Raw genomic sequence first — 22,791 nt, forward strand, 5'->3', positions numbered from 1 at the left:
GAATCTGGGGTCAGCGGATCTACCATCAGCACAGGAGCCCTAGGAACTGCTCCCTGAAGTTAACCTCCAGGTGTAGCCCATGACTGTAAATTCTGAGCAGCCTTGGGGGGAACGGCAACATCTCAGCCTAGCAGGGTTGTAACTTTTCCTTTCAGGCCCTTTGCTTAACCTCTTTGAGGCTTACTAGTCTACTCCATATCCCACATCTGGGATGCCTGACAGAAAGAAGCTAGTCCACTATCCAAGGGACACAGGCTCTCTCTGCATGAGTTTTTAAATCATCCTCTCACTAAACCCCAATGTTTATTTAGAGAATCAACACTGCTCTGACAGCCATTTCTCCAGCTGCATTCCTTTCTCATTCTTCCAAGGTTCAGCAGAAGTACTACCAGTACACTATATTCTACAGGGCGGCATTTCTTCTGACTATTTTACAACACTGGCATTATAAGCCTGTCACTGCAAAGAGTGACGCATTTTTGTTAACAGTTCCTGAAGTCTCACTTTCTTCCATCTCATGGACTTGATACCAGAAAAGAAAAATGCTCAGACTAAAGCATGAAGAAATGGGGCAAGGGAAGACAAAGTGGCCATAGTCACCATGACATTACACATGCCACCAGCTAAGGCTCTGAGAGTTCACATTAATCAAAGATGATTTGTAAGAGCATCCTGATAGTCTACTATTTCCACTGCTGGTTTTGCCAGCAGAGTTGCTATCACGCACTGACTAACAAATGCCACAAAGATCATAATTTCTTCCACTCAGAGTTATTAAAACAAAACAAAACCCCCAAAGTGGAATTAAATAAACAGGCCACCATTGAGACAATCTCTCTCCCATTACGCAGTGTGCTGTTATGTAGCTTACAAGAAAATCAGTAAGGAATAGCATTGTACACTATTTATTCTCGTCTGTTAAGCAGTTTCCCACTTTCGCTCTTCCCTCGCAGCCTTGGGTGTATCTCTATCAATACCGTATGCTCCTCTGGGTGGGGAATTTCTTTTACTCCAGGCTTGTGCTACACTGTACAAGAAAGTCCCAAGACCTTCTCACGTTATGGGAAGACACACAAACACAGAGTTTAACAGCTATACCCCAGAAGTCTGGCATTCTCCTTCCATGCATACTCTCTAAAAGAATTTTCATTCTAAGATGTGGACAGCTAAATAAAAATTTCTTGAGATCTTATTGTCAATAGCTATAAATAAAGTGTTGTGCATCTTCCACATGTAAAGGTAACAGCTTACAACTATTAAATAAAGTTAACTATGGATTAATTGCTCCTATTTAGTGTCTGTCTTACTACAAACTAAAACAATATTATCTTCATTTGTAAGGGAAAATCAGAACTGCCATTCACAACAAAAAGGGAGCATAGTGAAAGGAGTATTAATTCTGAAGAAAAAGCATCAGCTGACTAGCTTCTCAGTATCTGTAAAAAAAAAGAAAAAAAAAAGAAAAAAAAATCTGGATTGTGTGAGGTACTTGTTAAATACAAATCAAACACCTGTCAACCAGCTGGGCCGCGTGTGTCACTGCTGAGCCATCTGCAGAAACACACCCTGTGCCAGTTGCTTTACTTAGCGTGGCCTGGGAACAAGAATCCATTAGACAGAAAGTCAACAGTGGAATTAGCAGCACTTTTTCTTTTAGTGCCCTTCCACTTACTTGTTTGACTTCTTGTGTTTCTATTTTTGGGAGCCTCATGCCAGAGCAACAGTGCTGACTGCTGATTAGACAAGACTTGGCCCAGCCTCAGCGTGTCACATTGATTTAATCGATTCAGACTTGAAACATGCAGTATGGATCTTAGGTGTTGATAAATACTGGCTAGCAGTGGGAATTAAAAAAAAAATACATTCTGTTTTGCAATGCTATGAATGATTTTACTTTATGAATAAAAAGCAGTTTTTATGTCCAACAACTTAGCGTCTACAAATTAAGAAAAGCAATTTACATGGAATTTGGAATGTAAAACCTACATTATAATTTTTAAGTTTTTTTTGGAAAAAGTATATTCATTAACATTGAAAACGCACATCTGAGCTGGATTTATTTAAATAATTATATGACTAATAAAACTCACCCACCAAAAAAAGGGCAAAGAAGAGTTAATAGTTAATAGGTCACAAGTCACAGCAGCCAACAGTATTATCTATAACCTCTGTACAATTTGTACTACGTATAAATTTTCTACTGCATGAAGCTAAAAATTTTTTTTTAAAGTCTCATGCACTACTTGTAATAGAAGTTGTTAGCCAGGGAGAAAATACTGTTACATATAAATTAAATTAAGTACAGTAACGCTAAGTTATCCATAATTATCCTAATATAGATCAATGATTCATCAGCTCCAAAATCTAGTATTTGGTGAAATCCAACACCTAATTCCTCAAAAGACGACAAACAAAACTAAGCAAAACATGTCAAACAAGCTGTACAATTCTGCAGTACAGTGAGAAAGTTTCTTCCTCCCCAGTTAGTCCATCTCCTGCAACACGCTGCTGCTAACTTTTACAACACCAAGTCTTGTAATAATGTGTATGTTTCTTAAAGCCCTACTTTCTGATGAGATGTGAAAAGCTCAGAATATTAGTTTCAAAACCTGCGGTCTCTAGCCCTCACAACTGGAGGAGGAAAAAATAAATAAATAAAAAAAAATCTGTGTGCCACAGAAACCTCACAGAAAGAACCCAATCAATATAATGTACGAACAATTGAAGAAGAATCCTCAAGCCTCCCCCTGCCCTTTCGAAGTCCGTAGGTCCTGACTGAGGCTTTTCAAACACAGTTAAGAATCCCAGAGCCAGGCAGGCTCACAGCTAGAGTATTCATGACTCTCTGATTAGGGAACAAAGAGCTGCATTTAATGACTGCATTATTTCACAGCCACATTATTTTTTACTTCCACGTTACACAACACGCTAACAAAAGCCTGTCCTGCATGGCAGCGTGCCACCCTCCGTTTTGCTCCCAGCAGCCCAGACCCCTATAAAATGGACGGTGACCTCTGGTTTCTTTGGCCACACCTCACATCACAATAGCGGCCGCTGCACGCCAGGCCCCCGTGACCGGCCACGTTCTGCTGGTTATTACAGTTTCTTTGCAAATACCAGAGGGTATACCCTTCCACCCCGGCTCTTATCTCACCAGTGTCACTCGCCTGAAGGAGCCCATGGCTTTGATGCTGAGCAATACAAGCATTAGCGTCTGGCTCCCAAAACACATTTGCACTTTTGTTCTACTCAATTGCACTAATCTGATTTTGAGGGAAACCACAAGAGGACAGAAGACAATGCCACGACTTTCCTCAAATGGGTTAGCTGACAGACTGAAGCATAATTTCTTTTTTCCTCAAAAAGCAACAATTTTTTAATTAAAAATGAAGTCTCTGCTCACCAACAGCTACACAACCTACAGCGGTCACTAGCACTGTTCCCTCCAGAATGGAAATAACACCCAAGCAGTGTCACTGCACGCAAGGTAATTTGATTCCACGGAGCTTTCTATTGAGAACCGAACTGAACTGCTGTCGTTTAGCTTTAGGAATTGAAAAACCAGGGAGCTCAACAGTTCCTGGAGTTGTGAACTGCAAAAATCACCTAATAAGGCAAAAATAAGTCAGCACAGCAGACAGCTCTCTGGAATCAAATTTATGATCAAAGGCTATTCAAAACACTTCCTTGTAACGCTAAGGAGAGAGCGAGAGCAAGCAAGCAAGAACTATACATGCTGAAGCAATGAAACAAGTTTTGGAAAACATAATGGTCTGAAGTGTATTTGCCCAGTAAGGTTTTTAGAAAGCACATTTATACATCAGAAAGTGATTGAGAGCTACTGTTTTCATATACATCCATCTCTTAAAATCAGATGTGCGTTAATTATAAAGACATCACTGAAAACAAGAAAAAAAGAATACAAAACTCGTATCAAATTTGTTGCTGTAATAGATGGTGTCCAACTGCCTGATTTCCAATGGCCAGCAATTCTCAAACTCAAGGCTTTAAACTTAGTGGTAATAAAGTTTCCAATTGGAAAACCACTGTCTGTCTTTTTTGAGGCTAATCTATTAAGTTGTTTACCCATAAAAAACTAGTTTTTATAAATTTGCACCATATTTCCTATTAAAATGTTGTTTCAGCTTTACATTCTTACAGCTCATAATTCTCCTACTTTGAAAAGCTTTCTGATGTCAAATACTTTTTCCTATACTACTGATCATACTCTTTTTATCTCTGTGGGAGACTCCAGAGTAAAGCACTACAAGGATTTTTCAAAAGCTGCATAACTTGCACAATTTATGCCCATACCTGATCTAAAAATATTGAAATATAACTGATTAGCAATGCCAGAAGCTCAGAAATTGGATGGCACTGAATGAAAGACAGACAAACTGAGTAAGATGGCTTTAAGCAGTACCTATCCAGTGCTCCACATGCATTTTTGGAAGCTTTCTCAGAGATGCTGACAAGCTACTTCGGAAATATCCTGACCCCTGTCAAGGATCTGTACAGCACATGAAATGTGGAAGGCACTGTGTCCAGAGATCTTTCGAGACAGCTGCAAGGAAAAGACTGCATTACTGTAAGCTCAACACCAATGTCTCCTCAGATTTGTGTATTTGCATGAGTGATTGATGCTCCAGGAGCATATGCTGAACTGGCATAATAGGCCATATACCCATGGCTCTTCTGCAAAGTCAAATATGCCTTGGAAATTTCTAGACAGAGTTTCCATGGTCTAGCTGGAGCAATGGGGAAAGCAGGTCAATGGTCACAAGGATCTTCATGATAACGTGATTTGATTTGGATGTACTTTTAACAAGTTTCCGGTTGTGGATTTTATGACATAGCTGGCCCTGAAGACCTGACCCTGGAGTAACTCAGTATGGAGACGGGTATTAAAAGCATCTCTGAAAGTAATTTGAAGTCACATGCTATACTAGCATGTCATTTATAATTTTTTTCCAAAATTTTAAGTTAATGTATAATATAATGTATATATATTTAAATCATGTTGGAAAACAAAGCACTGGACATTTCTAAGCCATGTTTTATATTGAGCTTCTGAATTCAATGTCCTCTAAAAAAAAAAAAAATATCTTATAATGCAGCAGTTTTCGAACTCATTTTCTCAAGTACCGCTCTTCCCACCAGGCAATGCAAACTAGGCTGTTCAGGAAGCATTAACATGCTGCTTTGATGCAGGACACATACCACAAATGGTATCTGTATCACGTTCTGGGAACCATTTTACTAATCATTTCCTTACCTGTACCAAATATAAAGAGAACCCTATTACAAAAGGGTAATCAAATTTAACAAGAATAAAAATCATCAGGTTAGGTTTCAGAGTCAGTTAAGACTGAAGACAGCACACTGAAAATGGACTTGAGAAAACGAAGCTACAAATAACCATCTCATAGAGTTAAATGAGAAAAACCACCACAAACAGTATTATATATTCTAGTTCAGTTATCTTCTAGCTCACAAAATATGTGAGTACATGTACACTTTATTGGGCTATCATCACAAATGCATGCAAGTGAACAAAAGAAGGAACAATCCTTTTACAGATACCTACTACACAGTTTCACGTAAACCCAATCCCATTTTCATGACTCTTGAAGTACAAATAGCATGCGTACAGTTGGTAGAGCTCTTGAAATGTACACTCAGTTTTTTTTCCTCTAGTCTGACTTTGAATAGTAATGTAAGTTGTGTAGTGATAAACATTGTTTTTATTCACATAAGCATTTCTTTCTCCTTTCAGTCTGTCTAAACTGTTTATTTTATCAATACACTGTGGGAGCACCCATACAGCGCAGTAGCAAATGCACAGCTTATTGAATATTTCACTGCTTCTTCACGCTTACTGTGCAAAACCAGCTATTTTTAAAAGCTTACTCAATATATTTAATATTTTAGGATGTCTGTTCATAATCTAGATTGCAAAAAATTAGTGAAAAAAACTACAACAGTAAAGCTAAGCCGTTTGAAAGCCAAGTATTAAAAGTGAATGGTGTCACAAGTATTTCACAAAATGTAGTTCAAGAGACATAGATGCATCATCTCCACCACTGTGAATTGTATTCCATGAACCATAAGAAAGCAATTACTATGGAGGTTCGGATAAAGGGGAACAGACAATAACAGTTTAGTTTGGTAAGTCTTCTGAGTTTTCTGAATTACATTTCTGGCTACATCAGTTTTATTTTTCAGAACGTAGCGACCGAGAAAGAAGAAAAAATATTTTTGTAATAGAAAAAAAAAAAAAAGACAAATATGGAATGGTCAAGAACAGAGCCAATTATTCACCTTCAGCAGCTTGAGTCCTTTGAGCCTTGCTGCCATCAGCATGTTCTCAGAAGCTTAAGAGATTTTTGGCTAGCAGGACCCATAACACACATAAGCCGTAACTCCCCAAGAGGCTTAGTACTTTGTATCAAAGTGATGGCAACCTATCTCTCAGAACCAGGAACTCTCCCACTAAACTTTTCAAGTACACAGAGATTGTCCATCCCCTAAAATGTGATATGCCAAAACAGTTGAGAGGTTCATCTTGACTGCCAAGGCATCAGAGACCAGCAAAAAAACACCCCCAACCCCAAACAGGACTACATCAGCTAGCATCCAGGACATAAATAAACTTTTAATTTGGAGCTTCAATGTCATGGCATTATAGACCCAGAAGCAAAGAGAAGAAAAGGACTTGAGTTATTCAGCTGAGTGACACAAGAAGTGCAGGAAACAGTAAAATCTCAGCTATACAGAGGCAAATCAAACCCAGCTTGTTGGAGTTTACAAAAAGCTCAGGAAAGGCAAGGGACAGATGAACTCCCTGTAAATGAGAACAAAAAGATCTGGTGGGTTTTTTTGGTTCCCCTCCGCTTCTCCTCAGAAAAGGTCTAAGAACACATTCTTAAGGCTGGAATACTTGACCTTCTAGTCATGGTTCAAAGCGTACACCTGCTTAAGTTGTCCGACTATTTGGAAGGCCTAGAAGGATACTACAAAAGGAGGATCCAACACACAGTATGCTTCGTGCAAAGTCTAATCGTTTCCTGGGCTGGAAGAGCAGAGAGACTAACCCTGTTCTCTCCCGAAACAAAATGCATAGCCTTAAGGATGTTGACCATCCTTATCTGTATCGATCCCCCAGTAGGTGCTATGGAAAGGAGCTGCACACGTGCAACCTATATGGAAGTAATAAGACACTATGACTTCAGTAAAGGAGAAGCCTGTGGGTCTCACCAACAGGAGAGTCCTCTTGCCATTTCAGTATGACAGGAACACTAGGAAAATAATCAAACTTTTTTAATAGGAATACTTTCCAGCGGTGTATCAACCTTGCTCAGATTACACCAGTGGTGTGACCCTGCACACAGCAATGGTGTGTGAAGACCATTCCTAATGGCAGAGCATTCAGTTCTTGTTGTCATAATGAGGTTAGTCTAACTGCTAGATCAGGGTTGCTTAACTTGCGGAGCCTGATTTGCAGCAGACAGGCGACTGTCATCCTACACCTTAGAGCACTCCAGTCACCTCAAACCTCCGCTTCAGGGACAGATTTAATTTCTCAGGCCATACAGCCAGCAGTCTGGCTGCAATCCAATTATACTAAATGGCTTCAGAAGTGTATCCAGAGACAATTTCACTTGCTAATCACCAAAAAGCAGGCTAACACAGTGCTTCCCTTGACATGCATTTCTCCTGTCCTCACAGACTTTGCTGAACACCTCCAGAAGACCGAGGCATAAGGTCTTACATGCATAGTGATTCTGATTTACCACAACATTCTAGTTCTTCTTGTATCATGATTTGACAGGTATCTTGAAGAAGCGTCCCCAGAAGGCTGAGCTACAAGTCAGTCCTGATTGCAGGAAGGGGATCACGGCAATGTATTCCCTATCTTCTGGTAGTCTACAAATGAAGCGAGTTTCCTTCGAAGGGAGGACTACTACCCTCTTATTTTTTCAAGCTATTAACTAACACCACAGAACTCTGATACTCTCAAGAATTTCTTCTGTTGCCCTAAGTAGGACCTACTATTTAAAAAATATCTCTTAAGACGGTTCCCTGAAAAAGGACAGGGATGAAAGAACTAGGTAGTTAGACATCAAATACAGAGTCCTCTATGTGATGGTGTCCACAACCTACTGCGTTGTGACTTTGGGGCCTGAGGTAGGGCTCCACAAGGACTGCATTTGATTCTTGACTCTCTGGATCGGTCATCAGCACCGTCACACTGACCGCTCTTGCTGTGAAGGCAGATGACATGACAGGCATGTTGTGGTGTGTTGCCAGCCAATGGAAACCTCATTTTTTACTTTGGCAGCTTACAAGAACTGCAGTAGAAAAATCAGCAAAACTGCAGAACCATGGTCTGAATACTCATCCATTTTCTTCTGGGTGTTAAGGCTATTCTTACGTCACCCTAGAGTCATCAAGACTTGAACTTTGCTCTCTGTATTAGCCCACAGAGATCTCAAATGGCAAGAGCCTCCTAGAAATCACCACCTAGATCTGCACCTAGTAGCCAGTACGACTGTTGCAAAACCACTGCAGCATTTAGTGAATAGGAAATTATGTTGTCAGCAGTAATACGTCTTACAAATGACAGAAGGCCAAGTGTCACATTTAAAGACAGACAGAAGATACGGGAGGTACACAATCTATTTTCACACTTTAGATCCCTGAAAATGAAGGCCATATATGAAGCCTTACAGACTTCTCACCATTTACACAGATCTTGAAAATTAAGTATACAACCACAGAGCATTTTCCTGGGAGATTCTCCTGGTAAGATTCTCTCAAGTATAAAGTATGTTGGATAGGATTATTCTAACTTTAGGGTTTTGCTACAGTGTCAGGTACGTTTGAGCTAATCGATTCTACAGAAACAGGCCTTCTGATAGCCAAGTTTATCTCATTCTAAGGTAAACTTCTAAAATAGGTCAAATGAATTGATGTTGCTGCTTACTCATAGCAACATGAGTAAGATCTGCCACATATTTATCCTCTGAACCTTTCCCCAGGGAAAGAAGTATGGACAATGGAGCATTGCAGTGAATAGGTTTTGGGTGTATCAGAAAGAGCCCCTCTGCTCTCTGAAGCCTCAAACTGCATTTACATAAAAAATAATTGTATCGTTTCTTTGTTCTTTTTCCTGTTTCTAACTAGTGACTCAGGGGGCACGTCTGCACAAAGCTCAGAAAAATACAGTGCAGAAATACATAAAAATAGCCAGACCAGTCATACAAATGTAACATCTCCAACAAAAGATAATGCGTATTGAAGGGTTTAAGAGGATAAACAAACAGCAGTAGCTCCCGAGAACGCTCTCCCAGCATTGCACAGTCTGAAACGTAGGAGGCACCTTTATATATAACAGTGCTTAGAGTATTTTTATTCCTTTACTTCATTCAGTTGTCTGAATCTATGTACACTTTTAGCATCTAGAACATCCCAGAAAAAGGAGCACAAAAATAACAGACGCACACAAATTTACATAGCTCTTGATGCATCAACCAAGAGACAGAGCATGTTAACACCATTCACAGCACGAGGAAAATAGTGATTCTACCTCGAGAAAGGAGCTAGTAATTCCACACAGCACTGTACTACTCAGCATAGACATGACAATGCTGGCTAGCAGAACCTGGGTGGCTGGATCTCAGTTTCTTCATTTAGCTATGCATGTACAAAATGCTTTGTTTGCCTTTTTTTTAAACAGCTTTTGGTTTTGCCAGTTTCAGATTCCATGGTAGTTCATTTTTAATTTGCAACAATGGTACGGCTTTTATCTAGTCTTAATTAAGAGAGTTATAATGTTCAGGAAAAGTACAGTGTCTTGATATTAAATATGATCTGACTGTTGAGCCTTACGTAAACTAACAGGAGCTTTGGGATTTGGCCTGACAGTGAATCTGTGAGGCACTAAGCAAAAAAAAAACCCAAACAGTATTAACCATGGAAACTGTAATAATAACTTGTACTGGAAAAGCAACATAGCCTGGTAATTTTAAAGAAAGATAACATCAGAGAAGGAGCTACAGAAAAAGCCAAGGGAAAACACAGCGTCATTCTAGATCAATCTCATTCAATCTACAATGTTTTAGAATAACTCTTCCCATTAATTCAAACCTGGGAACACAGAAAAGTAAAAACTGTCTAGCTGATCAAATCAAGGGTTTCTCTAGTCAAGTATATGACTACAACTGTGGCAACGACAGATGCCTACAGAACAGTATAACAACAAGGCAACCATAAAGACTTCTCCAGTGGGTTTCCCACACTTCAGTGTCTTGGAGCTCAAGAACTTTCAGACAAGCAGCAGTGTCTAACACACTCCATGGATTTTTATTCCGTCAGTTTTCTAATATTTTCAGAGCGTTTAAACCCTGTGGCAGAGTGTTCGAACTGTAGTCATGTAACAGGAAGAATGAGCCCTTTCTATCCTTTTTGAACTTGCTATCAGATAGGTTTGATGCTCTAGCTTGCACACTGAAAAGGAGAGTAAAATAAATAAATAAATCCCTATTAACCTTTTCTGTTCCATCCCTGATCGCATAGAGCACAGAATAGGACATATTTCATCTCAGTCGTGTCTTTTTCAAATTGAAGTCCACACTGTCACACCTTAATTGGAAGATGGAGCTATCAAGAGCATTGGGCCTCTGAACCTTTTCCAGTAATATCAGATCCCCTTTGAGATGTGGGAAACAGAACCGTATACACCATTCAGGATGCAGCACAATACGGTTTCATTAATAACAGTGACATTAAGATGCTTTTGCTTTGTTCCCTATTCTCTTCCTAATAATTCCTAAATTCCGTTTGTTTATTTGACCAGTGCTTAACAGTGAGCATATGATTTCATTGATCTGTAATTCCAAGGTCACTTTCCTGAACAGTAATAGCTAGTCCAGGGTCCAACATGAAATATATAATGTTTGCTTTGTTTTCCTCTTCATCTGCATCACTTTACTATTACTTCCTCTGAATTTTACATACCACGCTATGATTCAGTCCCTCAACATTGCAAAGTCTTTTGACCATCTTTGCAGCCTGCTCTCCATTTTTCTACCGCATATAACTTAGCATCAGCAGCAAATATCATTAACTCATCTCTTTGGTAATATTATATGTCTACCTCCCATTTTTAACAAAACACAATTTGATACAGAAATAGTAAGTAAAAATGAAAGATAGTTTCATAATTCTGTATCCTGTTAGTTACAAATTTTAAACCTGATAGCTGAAGTGAAACTCTACTTCTTTCAGTACTTAGAAATCTAGATAATTACAAAATAAACCAAACCCTGTGCCATTACTAAAATGTTGCATACATATGAAAGCAGCATGTCAACCAATAAAGCGCAACACTGAAATTCTGAGCCTCTCAGAGCAACAGCTGCCTTTAAAAGGCATACTTGTTCATGGCACTGAAAGAAAAAAAACTTGAAGTATACGATTAAAAAGAACCTAAATTGACAGAATTGAGGGTTGAGGACTTAAACTGTGATGCTAAAGATACCACTGAAATAAAAAAAAAAAACCAACTAACACATGTATCTGGAGAGTTTCATTAATTTATATGTTGACTGACTTCCATGTATATGCAGAAAATCCACTATTATTTCAACTGTTACTATGGAACAGGAAAAAAAAAAAAAAAAAAAATCACAAGAGGCCAAATGACCAGAAACTCCAGCAACACACTGTTTCCTCAGTGTTATGAGGGCTGTGTTCTATACTGAAGATGCTAAATATTAGACTAGTAGACTTCCTCTGATACAGGTAACTAGCTCTAAACTCAGTAAACGTGTACAACTGCCTTAATTTGCACACTAACATCCTGAAATGAAATGAAACTTACCCTCTTGACTACACAGGTAGGCTGACATGTTTCTTAGCCATGGCTGTTCCCAAGTCTTTGCTTAGAGGTCAGTGGTGTTTACCCCAAGCTCTACCAAGCGGCCTGTTGAGAGCATAAGAGCTCTTTTCTAGGCGTGCAGACCACAAACTGCACAGTGGAACTAGTGGATTCCTTTGGTTCTGTATAGCTCCCCTTCCAGAAAAAAACAAACAAGCAAGCACATCTGCAGAGAATACTATTGGTATACCATTTTTCAGCGTGCTACAAAAACATGGCAGCGCAGGTAAGACAAGTTAATTTTCTAACACAAGAGTTCTATCCTCCCATTTCTGTACATGATTACAGATAAGCCACTGACATAATGAACACTTCCCAAATTACAAATCAATGCATGTGAACATACCTTTTCGCCAGGAGTACCAGGAATGCCATCCTGTCCTTTCACGCCCATTTCACCCTACAAAACAAATTATTCCATTAGAAGTTTAAAGACTTCTGAGGTTAAAAACAACTACTCAGGTCATATCTGATTCAACAGAAAAGCACCTTCTACCCTGTTTTTGTCATGCTTAGTAATGTAACCACTGTGGAGGAGGATGCCTTATATGTAACACTAAAATTGGACAAAATAAATACATTTTAAAACACCTATAATGTCAATTAAGACCCACATCTGACAAATACTGGCACATGCACATTTCCATAAAAAGCAGGTCTGCTGATTTTAAGGGAATTCACTGCGACAGCAGAGTGAAGCCAAGGGGTCCATTTTCACTGGGCTGTGTTCTACACTGAAGCTCACCATGTAATACAGGATTTTTTTGTCTAAAAGTCACGTGCCCACAATATTTTTAAAAGACACTATTTCAACTCAGTTCCTCTCTCCCTGTTACCCCCCCATTGAAACCAAACCCTAAACCATAAGCACTGTATAAGAAAATTTTAGTTTTAAGAGACAAATGACCAACTGATCAGGAGAGGTATGGAAGATCCCAGCAGCTGCAAATCGGACCATGAGTCTTCAAAATGATTGAAGAAAACATCAAACATAGAAATTTTGCTTAATAATGTCAAGTACAAGGGCTATGAAATTTAAAATAAAAATCGGGTGGACTCTAGAGGAATATAACGAAAGAACTGAAACTGTATTATAGTCTTCATTTAAAAACAAAACAAAACATTAGGTTTGTCTACTTGTACCAAGAAGAGAACATCCTCTAGCAAACAGAAAATGCTGCAGCCTTTTTTAGAGTAATCCAATTCTTTATGAAGAAAACGTCACTGGTTTGAAAAGAATTAACCATCAAATTGTTCTTCGAGAGAAAGGGTTGTACCAAGAAGCAGAAGAGCCACATTTACACAAATAATTGGTTCCTAAAACAGGTTGTAAACTTAGGTGTGGAGAGCAAATCTAAAACCGCAAACCCAGAAGTCCCTGCTGAGGAATTAGTGCCCAAGACCTCTAAACTCACAAAGTGCATAAATTTTTAAATAGCAGGATCCTGGAAACTCCTAATTCTGACATTCGGCATATGTAGAAACTTCTTGGCATTAGGCAAAGTTCATCAGTTTAGTCAATAAACCCACTCTGCAGTAACAAAGAGTTTCTCATGATCTTCCGAAATAGGATACACACACAGTGCTGCAGTGATTTTTTTCTTCTTCTGTTACCTATAAGACAGGAGATGCTTAACTTGACAGCGTAGCAGAAAGGCTTTGTCTCGGCCACAGAACATCCATGTTCTGTGCCCCCCGCAGCCTATGAGTGCTCCCCGCCTGTACCCCCGCTTGCCTGGACGGCTCATGCCTGCCAGCGCATGGGTGGTCATGGGATCTAAAGCTCTTCCAAAGTTCACAACAGGAATGTTAGGAACTGCACAAGTGAACTGCATCCCAGCAGCCTGGTGTCATGCCTGAGAGCAAGGAGACCAGGTTCCTATCCAGATGACTGTTCCTGCATTTTACGTGAGACCGTCCCCATGTAAAGTGCATAACCATTTCTTAAATTACAACCTAAGTCTCTCCGTCAGGTTTAAAGTGATTTTAATTAATGTAGTTATGGTACAACAACATCAGCTAGGTATCCCAGAATTCAGTATCAGAAAACAACACTGCTGTAAAACTTTTTAAAAACCAAACCACAAAAAAACCCTACCAAAACCAAAAATATGAAAAAGCTTCATAGACAGAATACTGTAGTACCTTTATCTTTTCAGCATAAATGTAATACCTCTGTCCTGAAATGAAGTTATTAACCTTTCTGAAGCTAAGAAAGGAACAGTAAGATTGGCAAGTAGTACATAACAACAGTATTTGCTATATCCCAGAACAGCCATTATGAAACATTTAATCCCTGCTAAAGGAAGGATTTACAATACATGCTTTTCCTCAGCATTCCCTCTAGGCTGGCACGCAGCAGCTGCTGACTCAGCACACTGTACTCGGAGGTGCTTAAGTCTCCTTATGCTCTACCCAGGGAGTCTATGGATCGGATCCAGGGCCCTGGATGGCACTCTCAGTTAAGTTCTGAGAATTCAATATTTTTGTCTCTAGCCTCAAGGAAAAAAAAGACGAGGAAAAAAAAAAAAAAAGGAGGAAAAAAACCCCAAACCAAAACCACCAAAAAATCCCCCCAAACCCAAAGTCTACAGGTCAAATTTTCTTGCTACCTTTTTCTAAAGGCAAAATGATGTCTCCTAATGACTGTCGCTGCAATTTTGAAGTAAGCTGTCATGCCCTAATACCATTGCTGTTGCTTCTCGCCTGCCATAAAACTTACCTACCCTCCTTGCACCCCATTTTAATTTCTTAACAATTATTCACAGAAACCATCATAAAACAACTACATGTGTACAGCCTGGCTCAAAACTCCTTTGTTCATAACACGTGAGCTAAGCAGATCAATCAAAGTGAGCGACTCCCAGTTACAGTATTCCAGCCGTAAGTTTAAACCACTGCTCAGATACAACCATGTTCTGGAGAAGCATATGAGCCATCTCCTATGTCCTTTTTATTCATGTGAATAGCATGAACCCACTGGCACTATGAGAGACAAAGAAGCAGGACTGGCCCCTGGTTACCTTATCACCCACAGAGTGACTCTCTTATCTATGCAAGCTCTGTTCCCTTATGCCACTTGCCAGTATTTTAATAGACCAGAACCACTTTGTTACATCCAGCAGTGTATTTTTATATACTGTATAGTCTAAAATTACACAGCCTGCTACACGCTAGAAAGCCTTTAGCATATATGACTTACGAGCCAATTAACCAAGGTATGTTTACGCTTCTGTTCCACTAACTGCCAACAGACTCCCCACCTTAAAGACAATTATTTTCCACTGCAAATTAGATCATAAAGTTATGCTTCCATCTTGTAATTGCGAATTTAGTAGCCACAGTCTGAAAGGTTGTAGTTTTTCACGCTTTTATTCAATGAGTTTAAAGATCAGACACTATAGGTTGTACAACCTGTAACAGTATTCACACAGGCAGCATGGCAGAATAAAAAAAGAGCAAATGCATTTTTAAGGGGCTTTTGCCTATTTTTTTTGTTTGTTTAATGGCATTTTCCTTTGCTTCTGTAGAGCTCTAAGTCCTTCACAAAAGTGAAAAGGCACCCTTTTCTCTTTCTTACGTAGTAGATGCCAAAAGTATAGAAATGAGATGAAAAAACACGGTTCCTGACCATCAGGCCTACACCTACCCCTAAATAAATCTCTTCTATGCCTTAACAAGAATATTCTAACTCCTGACACACACTGCAATTGAACTTTTTAAGTTTATGTAAATAAATTAGTAAGAATGGGAATAAAGAACTGCATTTACTTATAACTACCAAAGCCAACAGACATATATGCTGCCAGAAGAACAATTTCATAAGCTGGTGAACACTAGCAGTACAATGCTGGCATTCATAGGTTACGAGGAACACTCAGTGTAACAACACTCAAAGGTAGCACCATGAGCTTTAAGTCTACCGTTAGGATTTTCTGCTAAGGGTACCAGTGAAAATCCTTTTCAGCTGAGCACCAGATACTGATGAATAAAATATTTAAGCCATAGCACATTTTTCAGAAGGTGATCTCTTGCAAACAATGGGATGGCTACTATATTTTTGACAATGTTTATTTTGGTAAAATCGTAAGCAGACAGGGTGGAAATTCAGCAGGCCGAAGTCAGGACGGGGGGCAAAGCAAGCTTCTGTCAACTTTCCGTAAAGCCAAGCCAAACTAAATTCTTCAAAACATATCACAAATAGCAGACATGCTTCTTTCCAATGCTACCAATCAGCCTTCTATCTGAAGCAGAAACAATTTTGCACATCGGAGACCACCTGCAGTGTTACACTTGTGATCATTTTTTGACATTAATGATTCAGAGTTTCAAAAGCACTTGACCTTTACCTCTTCGTACCATGCAGCCTTTACTCAATGCACCTGTCATAGAAATGATATGCTCGTAGCAGACACAAAATACAGTACCTTGATTCCTATACCACACATTACTATTGAAGTCATGTACAGCAAAGATAGCCTACAGCCAAATGTGGCAATAAAGAAAATGACAAAGTGATAATTATTTAAGTTAACAAATTATGGTCCTTTCTAGTATAAAACCAAAAACCATTCTTTAAGGAAAGTATTTTATTTAAACACGTTACTTTGTCTCTTAAATTGCAAATCTATTTAAAATGTATTTACATTGTGATATGGAGTGGGATTAACTTGACACATTAATATTTAATCTAGAAAAAGTCTACAAGGAATTTTGCGAGGTGGAAAATATTCTCAGCAGGGTTCTGTACTAACCAGGTACAGATGATGATTTTAATACTAAGATAAAAGCAAATGCACTTAATAAACAGAAAGAACGACATTAACGTGGCCTAGAGCACACACTGCTAGAGAATTGCATTACAACGTTGCTCTTGCTTACAACAGGGACATATTAGTTCAGATAAAATGAGCAACCTATGCCAGTTGTCAAAACACTCCTCAACGAAAATTAGTTTTGGTTTTCTAAGATTTCATTAAGTAAATTAGCTTTCCTGGTTTTCATCTCTGTGTAGTTATACGTGCCAATAGCATCAGAAATGTCCAGGTAAGAAAATACGTATTATTATCAAGAAAGAAATACCAGCACACTCTGAAGAGAGTTGTTCCCAGCAGACAGTGTACTGGCAGGGTTTCCAAAAGTGATGAATTGGAAGGTGAAACTGGTAATGTAGAGAACTCATACTTTATACTAGTTCCGTCATCTGTATGATTAATGTGAAACGCAGTCCCTGTAAGAAATTACGTAAGCTAAAATTTAAAACTTAGATGTACAGACAGGTAAACAGTTCTCAGGATTATAAAATGGTGATAGAAGTATTTAGAAGACCTGGGAAAATCCCCACCTCATTAGGAACTTTTATTTGATGAATACAATAAACTCAAATTCAGAGAATTTGCCAAGGGTGAGAAGGAAAACTCATCCCAAAGGCAGCATCACTCCAGGGTTTCCCTGGCACTGCAGGAGAAGCAGGGAGTATGGAGCCCAGGAAGCACCATCCCTGTTACTCTCAGTAGAAGCCCCCAGTTGTAAGAGTTTTTTTTAAAGAAAACAAATTAAACTGTATTACTAATGATGTTTTTCCTTATTAATTTGGTAACTTGGAGTATTAGATGGTTAAAACATTAGGCAGGACTACCAAGAAATTCTTAGCTCCGTAGGCATGGAGCGGTCCCTTCTACCCATTATAAAATTTTAGTCTACTAAGTACACTGGCAATTTCTGACTTTGTCATCACTGACAGCCAGCCGTATTTTGCCCCCAGTTTTTTCTTTTTCATGCATTCCAGTTACTAGGACCCTATCAATAACTTCGGCAACAAAAATTGGAACAGAAAGGAACCATTCTCAAGGCTGCATGATATGATAGATATGCCTTAGGTGGAATCAGGTGGACCTGGGTTATAAGAGGACTGGCAGAGGAGGGGGAGAGGGAGACTAGCAAGGAAAATAGGCAGAAAGAGCAGTCAGACACCTCATTTCTCCACAAGTTCTTTTTTCTTATGGTTCTATGATAAATATTTTCTTAGCGCAACAATATATTCCATAAACTTATCTCTACCAATCCTAAAATAGCCTTTGAAACATCGTTTTCCTTAAGTAAAATTTAAATTAATGAAGCTCACTTGAATAGCAATAAATTTCTCCATAGTGTGCATCAACAGGCACTTAAATGTTTGAAAGCACTCTGTCTCTGGCTTTTTGCTCCCTGCTGTACTTAGAGCATTAACCAGTGACCTATTAATACAGCTTGGAATGTTTTAATATTATATCAAAATATTTAATTCTCTTTGGATTTCAATTTAAAATCTTTCCTGGGCACTAAGTTTGCCTAACAGAAATAAAAAAAAGATTACATACAATTACTTTTTTTAGCCTCTTTGATAGAGAAAATTAGTTTGTATATTCCATATATATGTAATCATTCCAATTACTGTGATCCATATTCTGTCTTTCTGAATAATTTGTACATGTTGAGGACAAAACAGGACCTTCACCTTATGATCAAAAGGCATTTGCTAACAATGAATGTATTTGTAAGAGTCTGAGTAGCTATATACCATGCTGGAGTAGTAGAAATTGCTTCCAAAACAGAAAACAGTAACTATCTCACTCAGCTCAGCAGAAGAGGAAACCTAGCTCTACAGAACAGGTATCAAAATGGGTTAAATCACAGGAGACTTCCACCTGACTTGTGATCGCTTGAAACTTGTGGAATACACTGTGCTAAGAATCAAGCTACAGTGAGAATAACACAGTATATTATTCATGGATAACCTAAACTGTACACTCGACTGCTGCTGCCTCCCAGTTTTCATCCAATGGGAAAAAGCTATCAGGCAGTCCAAAAGCTGTGCTTCAAGGGCAGAGACCAGTAAGCAACAAACAAGGTTGGTCCTGGTGGCTTTTTGAGTCTTAATTATTCAGACATTAAAGAGCAGGAGGTTGTCCCTTGCTGCAGATAGCTGCAGAAACTGATCTTCCAGCAAATAAAATCCTGCAGAGCAAACCCCGCTGGATGCAAGCTTGCACAGGAAACAAAAGGGACGGGGACTACCGCCCTTGAGGCAGTTTTTGCTACACAGTAAGGGGTGTATGGTACTGAACTGAACGGTTTGGTCATTCAAGAAGGGAGACAGTCTTGAAACTGAGCAGCTTCTTCACCCCTGAAGCACCAGAGGTAACAGTTCTATTGTTGAGTGAAGAACTGTTCTCATAATGTCCTCACGAAGCCCTAATGGAAGGCCAGGCATACAAATAGGAAGGTCATTCACACAAATGGAATAATTTTGATCAGTGATGCTCCTGTACATTCAGATGGATAGCTTGGCAGAGATGCATCAGTATTTGCATGAATGCTTGTTCCAATGAAAATACGGCACTTTAGTCATTTGGGCCCACAATACACTTTGGACTTTGGCTCAGACCCGTTCAGAGGTACTAAGATGAGCCAAGAGTCCAGGACTGCCAACAGTACTGCCAAGTATACAGGAATGAAGTGGAAACAGGCTAATAATTAAATTCAAAATGCCTAAAAATGGTTTATCAGGTATCATGCTTTTTATTGGTGATAGCTTAGATATTCCTGAACATGCCAAACAGACTCTGATCTTGGGGAACAGCTATGTTAGACTAAAGAGAAGGGCTATTTTGGGAGGCTTGAATATCGCCTAACACCAATTTGTGTATGTGGAGACTTTCTTGCCAATCCCATAGCAACAAAAAGACATGTAAATTCAGTCATACAATTAATTACAATGGATGGGAAATTGGAATGAGACGACATACAGTAAAAGGGTAAGGAATATTGTGCTGAACAAGACATAATATCAACAGATACAGAAATTTCCCAGGAAAGCAGCTAAAAAATTAATATTAACTTGTTTTCACTTGGATGCTGCCATGGTAAGGACATTTAAATATAGTTAGTTGGATGCTAATAATATTATGATTTAGAAGCAAAAGCAAACAATAAAATGAGGAGCTGAGCACAAGCAAAGTAGGAAACATAAGCTGAAGATCCATCAGACGACTTACACGGTTTTTCTGTTACTGGCCAGCAAAGTCATCAATAAGCTGCTTATTTCATGTATAACATGTTACAAACCATCCAACCACAGTCTGTTACTCTCCTTCATGTCATCTGGCAATAAATCAGGTATCCTGCATGTCTGGAATCATCTGGGGTCTTGCTGCCTCTCCACCTCTAATTATTGATGTAACAAGGCCATTATTGAGAGCAAGTGTTACTGAAAACTTGCATAAATGCAGAGGCGAAGGAAAAATGGTACTAAATCCTCAGAGAACATGGCATTCAGCTCCATTGTGGTAGGCACTATTCAAGGCAGTATTTGTTTGCTCCCAAAAGTCAACACTGAGACTATCCTTTTAATCACAGCAGTAATGTGCCCCCCACCCCAAAGCTAGAAAGCAGCAAGTATTGGTCAATTATAAGGAAGGTTCAAACTAAGCCGCTTTCTAGCTGTTTGCCATACTCCCTCTGACTTTAATGTGCCGATTCATTGAATTCTGTGAATTGACATTCACAGATGCCAATTTACTATCATTAGGCTAAGCTGCTAAATGCACATAGTCCTGCTCAGGCTTTAAACATTCAGTGAAGTATCAGAGTGGCTGGTGACAAACAGATCAAATTTGGACTTATAGGTAGTAGGCCACTACCAAAAAATTCTTCTATTTGTATAAATCTTCAAAGATTTCTTTTACGTGAATCTCAAGCTTAACAATTTTCAGTTTTACGCCTAAACCAAAAATTTTGTACTTTGTAATTACCAACCATGTCAGACACAGCCCCATGCAATTTGCTGTCAATGATGCATGGAAGTTGAAAGGGTTCACTGACTGTTGGATGATTTTTGAATCAATGCAATGAGGGTTTCTTTATAAAACGAACAGAACAACAGAACTGGAGGTGACCACAGGCACCCACATGCTTTATTTAGAGGTACTATGCTTAGCATTGTAAATACTGCTAATTGTCTGTGAGATGGAATGGTAAAAAAATTAGACTTCTGAAGTCTCCTTTCTTATCTTAGTAGCAGTAATAGTCTAAATGGGGAGCAGAAGAGCAGTTTCCCAAATAAATGCCAGGAAACTCCCTATGTAGGTAACACGGGCTAACCCCAACACTGACAATTTTTCTATATACTCAGACCTAGGATCAGCAAAAATTCATGATTAAATTTGGAAATTGCCAGCAATCCCTCTAGGTTCAGCTGGGCTATAGAAACTAACATGCGCGAACTTTTTTTCCACCTAGGAAAAAGGAATAGGCCCAAGGAAAGCAGCACCAACTGGCCTGTCCTGGGGGCTTGTCTATGTCAGGTCCCTCTCTCTTCACAATTCAGAAAGTTTCAGGTAAGAATGATGTCAGAGAACATACAGCACTGAGGTGCTACGAGTGAATTTATACCCTCCTACCGATGATGCAAGGATGAATCCACCACACAGGATTCTGTCCTTCAGCAGTGACGTGCACGCATCATACCGGAAAATCCTTATCACAGACGACATATGTGACTTCTCTTTTTTTGGATAAGGGGAACAGGCAATAGGACACGCTGACAGGGTTGGGTGGGCATGTACTTCCCAGGCAGGTAAACTGTGTTCCACGGAGTTGCTGAGCGGACTCCGAAGTGAGACAGCTGTAAGCTGCCAGGCAGGAAGCCCACACGCAGAACCAGAGACTGACTGATAAAGGATTTAACCTGTGTATAGGCAGATTCCTTTAAGGAATAACAAAATCCATAAAGTTTCTATTTAAGTAAGATAAGCCAAAGATAAAGATTTGAAAGAGAGAATTCGACTGATATTTTACCTTTTCACCTTTAACTCCTTTCTGGCCTGGCAAACCAGCTACTCCTGGCAATCCTGCTTCTCCCTGATTTTAAAAGAAATCAAAAATCAACAAAGAAGCAGATTCAAAATACGTATTTGATTTGGTTTCCTTGTCTTTATCACAAAAGCCTAACAAAGCAAATGACTTGGAATAAACAGAGCGCAAAATTCAGGAGAAGGATTTTAAAAAAAAGAAAAAAAAAAAGAAAAAAAAGGATTATGTAGAAAATAATTTATTCTTAAGCAAAAACATTTACACTACATATAATGCCTAAATATAATTCTCAGTTTTACCATGGAATTTTTTTTGGTGTGTATTCAAACAACTAAACCTTACAGACCTCTGCAACTCTAACTTTGAAATAACTAAATCTAAAATGTACTGTTTCTTAACTGGGAAATACAATGTAAGTACAACACTACAAGCCAGTAAGATATTTTTCATAACTAAAAAAAATTTAAAAAAATCAACCTTTTTTTTTTAATGCCTAGCAGGTTTAAACAGCATGATGCACTAAAAAGCAATAGGAAAACCTCATACTTTATTTGGAAAGCAGTGGCATCTCTCTCTAGATTCTTGCTGCATTCCTGGAAGCGTGTATATTTTGCTGGCATGAACAGTCACTGGTGATGAAGTTGTAGCAAGTAACCTCTCCTCACGTGGGCACTAAAACAAAACCAAGATTTTCTGATTTTTGGTCCACTTTAGTTAATAGATAAATATTATCCAAACACTATTTTTAAGTTACTTTCTGTTTTAATACTCCTGTACACACCATATTACAGAGAAGGCACAACAATTGCCAAACAAGAGGAAAAAGCTGTAGTAAAATGAAGTCTAGACATTGTGATCCTTCTGTACTAAAATCAATGCCAGTTAAAACTGATCTGACTGTCCCACTTCTTTCTTCCAAAAGAGCCCAGACAGAGGAATAAAGTCTCCCAAAATTAGAAGTAGTGAAGCAGAAAATGCCCATGGGGAAAAAAAAAAAA

General features: G+C 38.9%; 1 protein-coding gene across 5 annotated transcripts in view; it reads right to left on the reverse strand.

Annotated features, from left to right (window-relative positions):
- COL19A1 (collagen type XIX alpha 1 chain) overlaps positions 1–22,791 on the reverse strand; it is a 199,407-nt gene that overhangs the window by 138,431 nt on the left and 38,185 nt on the right. For all 5 annotated transcript variants that reach the window (XM_052781799.1, XM_052781796.1, XM_052781797.1 and 2 more), the window contains 3 exons: positions 22,340–22,465; positions 21,779–21,841; positions 12,288–12,341 (listed from right to left, as the gene is read on the reverse strand). In XM_052781799.1, the coding sequence (XP_052637759.1) occupies positions 12,288–12,341; positions 21,779–21,841; positions 22,340–22,465 (243 nt within the window). The remainder of the gene's footprint in view (positions 1–12,287; positions 12,342–21,778; positions 21,842–22,339; positions 22,466–22,791) is intronic.

Source organism: Harpia harpyja, chromosome 3 (assembly GCF_026419915.1).
Source record: "Harpia harpyja isolate bHarHar1 chromosome 3, bHarHar1 primary haplotype, whole genome shotgun sequence".
Taxonomy (NCBI): domain Eukaryota; kingdom Metazoa; phylum Chordata; class Aves; order Accipitriformes; family Accipitridae; genus Harpia; species Harpia harpyja.